The sequence below is a fragment of the Quercus robur genome, chromosome 2 (assembly GCF_932294415.1).
Source record: "Quercus robur chromosome 2, dhQueRobu3.1, whole genome shotgun sequence".
Taxonomy (NCBI): domain Eukaryota; kingdom Viridiplantae; phylum Streptophyta; class Magnoliopsida; order Fagales; family Fagaceae; genus Quercus; species Quercus robur.
Window position 1 is genome coordinate 66,504,873 of NC_065535.1, and position 13,271 is coordinate 66,518,143.

General features: G+C 36.5%; 1 protein-coding gene across 1 annotated transcript; it reads left to right on the plus strand.

Annotated features, from left to right (window-relative positions):
• The first annotated feature begins 11,517 nt into the window (after positions 1-11,517).
• Positions 11,518-12,168, plus strand: LOC126707020 (uncharacterized). Its single transcript, XM_050406608.1, has one exon. It carries the CDS (start codon positions 11,579-11,581, stop codon positions 11,924-11,926), a length of 348 nt encoding a protein of 115 aa, XP_050262565.1. The 5' UTR covers positions 11,518-11,578; the 3' UTR covers positions 11,927-12,168.
• Positions 12,169-13,271: the final 1,103 nt, after the last annotated feature.

Here is a 13,271-nt window from a genome sequence, read left to right on the forward strand (position 1 = left end):
GAAAGGTACTGTGAATTCACTAAATTGAGATTTTTTTTCTTCTTTTGCGTCGGGGGGGAAAATAAGGTATTTCAAGTTATTACAATATTATTAGTAAAAAATTTGAAAGTTTAGGGGGCACCCGCCCCCCCCTGGCCCCGGCCCCCCCCCCCCCCCCCCCCCCCTCTTTGCCCTTGGATCCATTAGTTTGCAATGTCTTGACTTAAAGAATTTTGTTTTTGTTTTTTTATAAGTACTTTATACAATTATATAGGTACTACAAACCATTTGAAAATATCGGTAACCGTTGACTATTTTTCATTTGAAATACATCAATGACGATTCATAATAAATAAATTAAAAAAAAAAAAAAATCTAACAACTAGTGACTCGAACACTCTCAAGAATAACGACTGTTGTTTTTGCATACCTCTACTATGAGCCATTTAAGACAATAAATGATAATCGTTTCTAATCATTAAAATGATGTCTCTGAGTAGGGGTGTGTATGGGTAGGGTAGGACCCACGAGTTGGATAGTTTGTTTTTTACTATTATTATTATTATTATTATTATTAATAAATTGAGCATTAGAACAACGCTACCACAAATAAGAGCAAATGTATAACCAAATAACCATGAGAAGAACTTAGGGTGTGGGTTTTATTTAAGAAGAGGGGCAAAAAAGTAAATAACAAAATTATATAATATATTTTTTAGAATTTAAAATTATATTAAATATAGGTGGGCCGAGTCGGGTTATGCGGATTTGTAAACCCGACTAACTGTTACAAAAAAAAAAAAAAATCATGACCCAACCCAACAACCTTTAAAAACCGACCCAACCTAGTAGATTGGGTTGGATCAGGTTGGTTTTGGTAGGTTCACTAGACACCCTATATTTGAGTTTCAAGCAAAGCCCTTTGGTATATTTTAGTGGAGAATTCAGAAAGGGAGGGGGAGGTATCATACAACTGTATTCCAATATGTTCATTTATGTGAATGACAAAACATGGAATTCTGGATGTGTAAATTTGGAATTTAGATCCCTTTTCCAGGTTTTTCCCGTATTCTTTTTTATTAATTATGATATGTCATTGGTCTAGTTTTTATTTATTTATTTATCATTTTAAACTATAGTTATTTTATAAGAAAAGTGATTTTTTTTTTTTTTTTTGTGAGAAAGAAAGAATAGTGAAATACTACATGGTAAGTTAAGATTGGTGGAGTATAAAGTTATAAAAAAAAGGACAAGATTTGTATTAGTAAAATCCAAATACAAATCCTCTGATTAAATTTTTGTGTTCCACTTATGCTCCACAAATTATTTATTTTTTTCATTTTAAACTTTGGTCTCTCAGTCCCAAAATGTCTGGTGTGCTTAGAAAACCCAACTATTTAGGATGATATCATTAATTGTCTTATCTTATTTATTTATTATAAATTTTAAGTTAAAAGTTTCCTAAATTACCCTTAAACAAATATATAAAAAATTTAAACAACTGTACATATAAAACAATAAAAAAGTTTTACAATGTTCAATTTTCAAAGTTATTGTAGATTACAAACTCTATTTGTGTACTATTACAATTACAAACTCTATTGGTTGTAGATTAAAAACTTATCTTCAAATTTAAATTCTATAACAGCTAGTCCTCATCCAAATTCAATCTTTACCTTCAATTTCAAATAAATTTTGATTCTAAAAAAAAAAAATAAATAAAAAAAATCTTTGAATCAAATTTTAATACTGTGGGGTCCAATAATCGACGGGCCAGGCCCGTTTGCTGATGAAGGGTCCAAAGGCCCAAGCCCAAAAGGTCATGGCTAGAGTTTAAGAATAGAGTGGCCCAATTGGCCAGGAGACGTAGCCGAGGACAGTGCAGTCCTCGGCTGACCCAAGAAAAAGGGCAGAAAGGTAAATGGGCGTGCTCGCAGGGGAAATCTAAAATATCTAAGAGAGGCTTCCTTTGCCGCCTTCCCCATGCATATCTCTGCGCCTGACAGAGCCTTATCCATGAACTTTATCGACAACTCTCAACGACTTAAGTCTGAGACTGATGGGACACGTATCAGTCTTGAAAGGGTCGACCCTACACGTGGACGAAGGAAATTGAACGCATGCGAGTATAAAAGAAAAAATATGTAACCTAAAAGAGGGGCTCCTCCAGTCCCACAGAAAGAAAAAAGGGCTTCCGAGGCAAATATACTGGAACCATGCATAATTATCTTAAGAAAACCACAGCCGGGTAAACATGACTTAGCTTTTCGATCCCACTCTCTACAAATGATATTGTATGGGCCCATTTACGTGCGAACCCAACTCAACTGAGGTTTAACGCAATTCGTGTCCCTACAATTGGCGCCGTCTGTGGGAAGCTTGCGTGTTAGCTCGAGCGGTGGCGAAGTTGAACTTCTGTCGAATAAGGGACTACGAGGATGCCTGTATCACCGGCGACACATTGTTGCTATTCTAACATAGGCTCCCACTAGGGGCTACGTTCCACGGTCTCATCGACATGGGCAAACCTAGGGGCTTCAAACATCAGGCCAGCTTCCTCCACCTTACTCGAGGAGCTAAACCTGCGGAAGATAAGCAAATAAAGGAGAATACAAGTTTTGGACAGAACCAAGGCCTTGTATGGTCCTCGGACCCAAGCCTCTGGGGAAACCAACTACTTAAAAGGAGAATACAAGTTTTGGACAGAACCAAGGCCTTGTATGGTCCTCGGACCCAAGCCTCTGGGGAAACTAACTACTTAAAAGGAGAGTACAAGTTTTGGACAGAACCAAGGCCTTGTATGGTCCTCGGACCCAAGCCTCTGGGGAAACCAACTACTTAAAAGGAGAATACAAGTTTTGGACAGAACCAAGGCCTTGTATGGTCCTCGGACCCAAGCCTCTGGGGAAACAAACTACTTAAAAGGAGAATACAAGTTTTGGACAGAACCAAGGCCTTGTATGGTCCTCGGACCCAAGCCTCTGGGGAAACCAACTACTTAAAAGGAGAGTACAAGTTTTGGACAGAACCAAGGCCTTGTATGGTCCTCGGACCCAAGCCTCTGGGGAAACCAACTACTTAAAAGGAGAATACAAGTTTTGGACAGAACCAAGGCCTTGTATGGTCCTCGGACCCAAGCCTCTGGGGAAACCAACTATTTAAAAGGAGAGTACAAGTTTTGGACAGAACCAAGGCCTTGTATGGTCCTCGGACCCAAGCCTCTGGGGAAACCAACTACTTAAAAGGAGAATACAAGTTTTGGACAGAACCAAGGCCTTGTATGGTCCTCGGACCCAAGCCTCTGGGGAAACCGACTGCTTCAAATGAAAAGTTGTGACTCTCTAGTTTGCCTTTGAATCCTCAACACTAAAGGGACTAGTATGGAATGGATTAACGTGTTTCCAAAAGCATAACTGAAGTCATGCAATGCTCGGTCGTGCCCTTGGATGAATTATTCAAAGTTCGTCGCCCTCAGACAATACTCCCACGCTTATTACAGAACGTTCAACCGTCATCTCGGTTAGTTTCCTAAGTTTAACTTACTATGAGTTATTATTATGTCTGATAGTGTCCATAGATTAGAATTAGTTGGATCGTGTTTCAAGAGTTCTTGCTCTAAATACTGCCGAGGAGAAACACACACATGGAGCACACCAACTCACAAAGTAGTTTTATCAAAGGAACAGCATTCAAAATAAGTAAAGAAATCGTCATTTCTTACTAAAGCATAGAGATAGTACAATGTACAATGAAAAGCTAGAACCGGTCTATGTCAAAGCTCACTACATAACCAAAAGAAAGGAAGATACAAGAGAATAAGTAAAAGCCGAGGAAGTAGATCAGAGGAGAGGTTGGCTACAGCTCCAAGATCTTGCTCTTCTTCAATGCTCTCACTTGCCCACAACTCAAACAGCGAAAGAGACCCAACTTGAACCTGACACCGTTGAAGGAAAGGTGCAGGGAGTTGGAGATCGTGGGGCTTTCTCTAAATATATGCCTGCCGCAAAGCAGAGGCGCTGATGGCGGAAAATCTTTCTTCTGACATACCAAGATTCTGGCATGAACAGAACCTGCTTCGGATTTTGACTAAAAGAGGGAGAGACCTCCTTTCCCTTCGATCGAGATGGAGCGCTCTCTTGAACTTATGCTTCCTGTGCCCATACCTCACCATTTTTAGTCTCATAAGGGTGCGGCGCTTCTGTGGCAGAGGGATTTCTTTCTTCCCAACTCTCGCCTCAAACAGGTTATGCTAAGGGAGGACGACACTGACTATAGGAGCTGTGATTTGGGAGAAAACTAAAGAGTTGATGAGAGGGTGAAATAATTTTCTCTCCTATCTGTTTATTTAAAGAAATAAGGTGGTGGCATTTAATGCACGCAGCGCCCCAAGGAACGCTACGGACAAGATGGCTTAGGCTCAATCTCCAATGCCACCTGTAACCAGGGGATTAAAGGAGTCTCTGGAAGGTGCACCTCGAACATTGGGACGCCAGAAAGCACCACGTAACCATAAACTACGTAAATACCCTTAAAGTTATGGGCCAAGTAAAGTCGCGGTCCAGGCCTGTTCTGCATGGAGGCCCAGGGACAATGGCCCCCACCGAGGAATAGCTGTTTCCGAGGACGACTTGCTGCTCGGCACCTCGTGAAATACCTGAGGAAGAGGAGAAACTAAGCTCAAAGAATCTTGGACAGAACCTAGGCCTTGTATGGTCCTCGGACCCAAACCTATGGGGAAACCAAGTACTGAAAAAATCTAAGTTTAAGGCAGAACCTAAGGCTTGCATGGTCCTCGGACTCAAGCTAAAAGGGAAAAATCAAGTACATAAGATAAAACGCATAAGTCCTGAACAAAACCCAGGTTTTGCAAAGTCCTCGGACTCAGGCTTCTTGGGAAATCAACTGCCCTAATGAAGAAATTTCTCGGTTTAAATACTGGAAAAGGTTAAGGCTCGTGTATTATGGAGATAGCAGAACAACCTCATGATCGTCAACCTAAGGAGGCCACTCATCCGGTGGGTAACATGTCCTCGGATAACTACATCTTACACCTTATCGGGCATTTAATACCCATCACGGCTAATTTTAAGGTAAGTCTCATTCCTCACTGGTCGGATTGTTATGTTGAATAATTTTGTTAAAGTTATCGTGGCATCTTTTTATCAACGATTACTTTGGCCTTAGTTATTAGTGATTCAAATGCTATACTGTTATGCCGAGCAGCGCTTTCACATTTGTTAGAATATATAAACAAGACATACGAAATAGAGTAGTAACAACTTTTATTAATATGGAAAATTGTTACAACGTACAAGGAAGGGCTTAAACAAGCCTATACAAAAAATGAACTGCTAAAACAGTGACAACATCCGTAATACGAATAAGTAAACCATCAAGTGTCTTCTGAACTCGCCTTCAAAGTCTCTCCGAAATCTATGCCTCAGTACTGCTCATATCAGGAGAAGAACCTTATACAAAAATAATGAAGGACAAGGAAGAAGAATTGGAACACATGGAAGCACTTCAACAAGCTCTTGTTGCTGAAGAAAGCAAGGGAAAAAGAAGATGGAGGACATGAGTAGGAAGGAGGAGAAGAAGAGGGAAGCAATGAAAAGAAAGTAAAAGGAGCAAAAGAGGGAGAAGGGGAGCCATATTAGGTATGCTCATGAAAGAGCGAATGGAGATGACAAGGGAGGTTTTCGACTCAGTCACACCGGAAGTGGGGTGTGACGAGTCCCTGCTTCGGATTTTGACTAAAAGAGGGGGGAGGCACATCTTGAGTCTTCGCCATCCTTGCCCCGACCGAGCCATCTCAAGTTTTACTAGGGCATGGCGTTTCTGGAAAAGGAAGGATTCATTCATGGCCGACTACTATGGTGGATGTATTATTGGATTAGGAGTAACCGGACGGAAGAAGTGAACTATAAGAAGGGCCTAAGGGATTCAGATATGAAAGAATCACCTCTGGTTTTCTCCCTTTATATAAGGGAGCAAGACAAGGGCACGTAACACGTTCTGATCCCCAAGGAAATCTGCGAATAAATGCACATCCGTTTCGTTCCCCCACGTTATCAGTAACCGTAAGATTTGGGAAGTCTCGTAAAAGGAAGAAATTAAAGGCGTGCTACGGATAACCAAACGGTATAAGCGCATCACGCGTAAACCGAGGGAAACATCTTGCAGACCGGCGCGTTCCTCGGGGAGGTGAAGAGTCGCCAACATTGATCAAGGGCCGAATTAAATGAGCAGTAATGAAGGCTCGGAGTTACCAAAACCCCCCTCTCCAACCCAGAGGCCGGACAGCAGGGTTTTGAGGGGCTATTGTGGGGTCCAATAATCGACGGGCCAGGCCCGTTTGCTGATGAAGGGTCCAAAGGCCCAAGCCCAAAAGGTCATGGCTAGAGTTTAAGAATAGAGTGGCCCAATTGGCCAGGAGACGTAGCCGAGGACAGTGAAGTCCTCGGCTGACCCAAGAAAAAGGGCAGAAAGGTAAATGGGCGTGCTCGCAGGGGAAATCTAAAATATCTAAGAGAGGCTTCCTTTGCCGCCTTCCCCATGCATATCTCTGCGCCTGACAGAGCCTTATCCATGAACTTTATCGACAACTCTCAACGACTTAAGTCTGAGACTGATGGGACACGTATCAGTCTTGAAAGGGTCGACCCTACACGTGGACGAAGGAAATTGAACGCATGCGAGTATAAAAGAAAAAATATGTAACCTAAAAGAGGGGCTCCTCTAGTCCCACAGAAAGAAAAAAGGGATTCCGAGGCAAATATACTGGAACCATGCATAATTATCTTAAGAAAACCACAGCCGGGTAAACATGACTTAGCTTTTCGATCCCACTCTCTACAAATGATATTGTATGGGCCCATTTACGTGCGAACCCAACTCAACTGAGGTTTAACGCAATTCGTGTCCCTACAAATACAATTACCGATAAATTCTTCTTGGGCATAATGAGAATGTTAATAAAATAAGATATTAAATTTTATAAGGACTTGGTGTAAACCCTTTAGTTTACACTCTCCAATAAGGATATGCTACATAATCATATTATTAAAACATAAATACATTTGATTATAGAGAATAAAATCTCCATAAACAACATATTTCAGGTTTTCAATAAAATGTTGATATGGTGTTATTAGGTATGTGGTAGGATGTATTGAGTTTTAAAGAAAAAATTGATATGACAATTTCTCATTGGATGATGTAAAACATGGGTTTTACTCCCCATCCTTGCCAAATTTGGACTCATAAAATAATGGGGTTTGATGTTTCAAATTGGACTTAATTTTGGGATATCCACTTTGAAACAATTGGTGTTTTGGTCTGATGATAAAAAACTATTATCAGAAGTGGACTTAATTTTGGACTCATAAAATAATGGGGTTTGACGTTTCAAAGTGGACTTAATTTTGGGATATCCACTTTGAAACAATTGATGTTTTGGTCTGATGATAAAAAGCTATTATCAGAAGTGGATGCCATAAATTGAAACTCTCTTAAAAATAAAAAAAATTTGGGATATTCCAAAATAAAATAAAGGCCAAATAATTTAGGACGGAAAAAACATTTTAAAAGAAAGTCAAGAAAGTCAAATCATACGTGAAAATTTGTAATTTATGGAGTATAAAGTAGAATATAAAAAATAAAATAAAGTATTTGTTTAAAATCCTATGTTGAATGATTCTCAATTAAAAAAAAAAAAAAAAAAAATCTTATGATGAATCGGGGACAGGGTGGTTTTATATTACATGTAGCAGGGACAACTAAATGAAATTCTTTTAATGATTGTGACAAAGAACATCAGAGCATCTCTAGCAATCAATGCATAGCCAAAATATAGCTAATATTTGCTCAAAATCTCTACTGTTCATGCTCCAGCAGCTTAGCTATATCTGGAATTTTTTTTTGCTAATGAACAGTAGCTCATCAGATCTGATGAGCTACTGTACATTAGCAATTGAATTTCTTGTATTAAAATATTATACCAACTCCTTATTTTATCAATTTTTTCTCTCTCATCCAGATTTCTTTTTTTCTCTCATTCTCTTCGTTGCTTCCTTCTTTTTTTCTTTTCCCTCTCATTCTCTCCGTTGTCGTTGCTTTTTTTTTTTTCCTCATAAACCAAGTGAAATCAGAAAAAATAAAAGAGAAAAGAGAAAAGAGAGAGACCTGTTCATGAGCAAAAGAACTAATCCAAACACAAAACACAAACCACAAAATAAAATCCAATTCTTAAAATAAATTTGAGTCAGAACAAGCAAGTATGAAAAAAAAAAAAAAAACAAGCCGATCTGACCCAGCCTGGCAGTGGAGATGCTGGAGCAGCGGTGGAGATGTTGGAATGGAGGTGGAGATGCATGCGGTGGAGGCCAAGCCAATCTCTCCCAGTCTTTCTCCTCTCTCTCTGTCTCTGTCTCTATCTTTTCTCCGATGAGAAGAGCAAATTTTTTTTTTTTTTTTGAGGAACAGAGGAGCAAATGAGATGTTGCTGGAAGGTTTTGGAGGAGAAAAGTAGAAAAAGAAATAAAAGAAGGGGGATAGAGGACACGTGTGTGGAGGAGAATGAAATGAAAGAATAAAAAATAATATAAAGAATAAAAAATCCTAATTGGAAAATTTTACCACAATATTTTCACTATAAATTTTAAGTAACAAATTTTTATTAGTCAATATTGGCGAGAAAAAATAATAATTTCAGTGGTGAGTTCAAATTAGAATTAGTAACAACTTTCCACATAAATTTTGTTGTGAAAGTATTGTAAAAAATGTTGTAAATATAACACTTTTCATTAAAAAATATAATTGTTGGGAATAAATATAGGAAAAATAAATGATGATAAAGAATGAATAAAAAATGAATGAATAAATAATATTTAAATAAGATAGATAATGTGATAGAGAATCTGGTGGAAGTGTATTTGAAAAAGTGGATAGGTAAAAGCTAAATGTCACTGTTCATTCTCCAAACAGTACAAAAATTTGCTGAAACTGCTGGAGATGCTCTCTGCCCCGCAAGTTAAGCAGATGAACAAGAGCGTCATCATCAAGTAATTAATATATTTGCTAGGTAAGCTAAAACTTAGCTTCCAAAAGGATTATATACAAATTATAAGCATTATTACTTTTGGTCCACTAAAAGATTCTGGCTTTTTACCAAGCATCAAAAAGCAGAACAAAGACTGGTGGAAGGACATAACCTTTTGTACTTCGCCAGTAAATTATGCCATTCTAAGGAAATATTGCTTGAAAACAAAATAGGGATTAAAATCTTCTAAAGTTCTTAAATAACTTTATGGTAGGGTTATTAAAATCATTTCATTCATTTTAAATATTTCATTTTATCAAGTTATCAATATTTATTTCCTCAAAAAAATAAGTTATCAATATTTTAGAAAATATTTTATATACTATTCATGTAAATTATCAATGATATAAAATATATGTATATATATATATATATATATATATCAATTTATTCATGGATAAAATTTTAAAAGCTCTAGAAGATCCTAATCTAGCTACAAGATAGTGTGTCAATCATTAAGTTTCTTATGAATTTTTTTTTTTTTTTTTAAGAGAGTTTTTAGTTTATGACGTCCGTTTCTGATGATAATTCTTTATCATAATACCAAGATACCAATCGGTTTTTGGTATTAGCGGGAATTGAACCCTAGATCTTTTATTCAACCATTAGAAATTTTACTAGTTGAGTTAACTGGAAACCACATAATTTGTTAAAAGTGTGAATTAAAAGACCAACTTATCGTATTATAAACCCCATTTAAATTACAATATTAAGGGTATGTTTGGTAAACTATAATGAATACTGTAATGTAATAATTATTCATATAGTTTAACTATTTGGTAGTTTGCTTATGTTTTTATTAAAGAGATAATCATTATCTATGAATAACTATTCTTTAAAAGAAAATATATGTTACACCTCACAAAGTGCTACAGTGTTGTCCACAAACATGCCATGAAATCTTGATGAAATGTAGAGTTTTAGATTATAAAAGTCATTCTTCTCAAAAAAAAAAAAAAGAAGAAAAAAAAAAAAAAAAAAAAAAAAAAAAAGAAGGAGATTATATAAGTCAGGTTTGCATGTAAAATGGTCCAAAACTCCAGAGAAGATTAAAGAACCCAACAAATACCCACTAGCAGTGGTGCGATGTGTGACTTGACATTGTTGAAAATCAAGTAGAATATCTTATCCTTGAACGTTCAAAAGCGCAATGACTTCATCGCTGCCAGGGTGTAGTGTCTGAGTAAAGCAAAGCAACCCAAGTTGCAAGACTAGTATAGAAATTCTCAAACGTAGCTTGCTCCATCGTAGGAAAGTAGACTCAGATTTATACACTTTTTATTTTATATTTTTTATATTTCATTTTACAGATTTTGTATATATATATATATATATATATATGTATGTGGATCCCCTCCTTTATTGTAACTATTGAATTTTAAGAAAAAAAATTATAATAAAAACAGAACAAAACTTCATTGGCAATTTAGTTATATACATATCAAATAAAAATGAGAGGACAAGATTCAAAATTCTCAGAGCTTACATGAGTGGAACAACTTTAAAGCTTTCCTAAGCTCAAATGGCCCTGAATGGCTGAACCCATAATGTGAAGGTCACTCAATGAATTACAGTGTTCATTATGTACAATTAATTAAGGGTCTGTTTGGATAGAAGGGGGAAGGAGGGAGAGAGGAGGGGAGTAAAGTAGAGTTAGTTAAAAATAAGTTAATTTTGGACTAAATCTACTCTACTCCCCCTCTTTTTCTCTTAATCCAAACGGACCATAATTACATGCTATTATAATTAAGTGCACACTTGCATAACCAAATGCAAATCTGTGGAAATTGGATCATCTTGCCTATATCTCTTACTCAGCATTTCCTGCAACCTGAAAAGAAATGATCCGTAAGCGCACAATGTGTTGAAAAAGACATCATTCTTATCTATACAATATATATCCTCGTTCACTTTTTACTTTATACAATTCAATAAATTGAATCATAAAATCACATAGTAGATATATCTATTGCGAGATTGTAAGTTGCAATTTGACATCACCATGTCATCATGATTAAATAAGGAAAAACTGGTGAAAAGGGAACAGATTATTCTGCATGATAGGAGTTTACTGTGCAACCTTACTCTGAAAGCATTACCTTCATCTCCCCCAAAGTCTGATTCCTTCAAGTGTAACAGTACAGGGTAAACAGTCATTGTAGAAAACAAGTGATATAATAAAGAAAATGCCACAATATATATGTTGATTATATGATGTTTTTGGTATTTCTCCATATCTTGGAAAAGTTTTTAATCGGTTAGAAAAAAAAAAAACTGGTATATTTATTTCTAACCTGGAAATAATCTTAAAGAAGATTATATGCTTCAAGATATGTATTTAGCTGGGGGACCACAACCCATTCAGATTTTTTCATATCTATCTACAAAGTACAAATTGCAACACAAAAAAAGTACCCTTACAACTGGTATATATAGACCCCTGATCTTGTACTAAAATACGTACTCAAATTAGAATTAGTGATCAAACTTCAGGTTAACATGGAGGCAAATCGCGGTAAGCGCAGAGGGTTCGTTAAGGGAAAGTTGATGCCATTCTATAGAGCAGCCAAGCCTTCCTCAACTGTTCAATATACTACCAAGGTTAAGCCAAGCCAGTCTTCTCCATCAACTGCTTCAGTAGAGTTTCTGGTCCACCAGGACTACTATGTGTTTGCTCAGCCAAAACAGAAGGTAGCATTTATAGTACAGGATAACAGCCGTGACTTAATAAGTCCATATGATAACCTCTATGGTATGCCTGGTGATGAAAGCGTCGATACGAAGGCTGCAAGTTACATATCTTCTGTTCAAGAACGTTTCCAGCTTGAACGAATCAACTCGGAATGAAAGATGTGTCAAGAAATGCAGTAGTGGTCATGATTTCCTTTATCCTGCTAGCATGTATTAGAGTGATAGCTTAGCCTTGTAATAAGGCCTCTATTACCCGGAGAGAGAGTATTAATTGTGTAGAGAATTAAGGTGTATTGTATTTGTTTCATGTATCTCCATGCTTAGTAGTCTGTGTTGGTTAGTACTACATCTAGTTCAGGAAAAGAAATTCTTACGGATCCATATCTGATGCTTACCTATTCTCAACAAGGAAATCATTATGTGAGTTATTATGAAGGCAAAAATTAATTTAGAATCCAATAGCCTCAATTTAAATTTGCTTTCTTTGGTTATTTGTATTAGGACATATGTGGAACATGTTATAAACATATGTCATTTAGAATTGGCTAATCATTTGACAAAACGCACTTTACTTGTAATTGAGTAGATTTAGGATGTGTTTAATACTTCAAGGAATAAGAGTTCAAGTCTAAGTATTGAAGCTATGCAAATCTGTCCAAAAATCAAGTGAAGAGATGTTGTTCATTAAAACTCGATAGATATTTCAACAGATGTAACTATCGAGGTTTAATTTTTCGAAGATCGACAGATAAGCTCGACAGCTGTATCTATTAAGAATTACGAAAATCAGTTTTTTAGATCTGTTTTTCACGCATATCCATGCTATGTGCTTAGGTTTTCTTTTCTCACAACCCTAGACATATATAAGGATTATTTTAAGGGCCGTCTCAATTGATGAAACTTGATGAAAAGGTTTTATTCATGCATATTGTGACTGAAGACAATTTGCCTTAGTTCATCTTTCTCTTGAAGAAGCTGCTATGTTTGTGTATACCGTAGGATTTTATAACCAAGAAGTTTCTTGATCTTCATCGTGTGGATAAACTGAAGAACTTTATAGTCAACATCCTTCACAAGTTGGTGTGTTAGTCACGTATTGGGATATGTGCATCGATTGGTTAATCACGTACTTGGAGCCGTGCATTGAAATGAGAGATTGTCACTACATTACAAGTCCAATTGGGTATTAGGGTAAGGGTTCAACTGTAAGTTGGTAAAAGCAACTGATATTCCTTTACTTGTAACCGTTTGTTTTGATAATAGTGGATTCTTGGGAGCATAGTTGTCAAAACGTGAATCGTATTGTGAATCGATTTTTGATTTTTTTTTATTATCGTGTATCGTATTGTATCATGTATCATAAGATACACAAACACTTAATAAAATTTATAAGAAATTATAGATATACATATATAAAGAGTATATTCATTATAAATTTTGAATATATTCAGCTAATGAATAATTTATTCATCACTTATGTAAAAATATTTAACAAGCTAAC

Coding starts and splice junctions, on each gene's coding strand:
- LOC126707020 (XM_050406608.1), top strand. CDS start 11,579: ATGGAGGCAAATCGCGGTAAGCGCAGAGGGTTCGTTAAGGGAAAGTTG.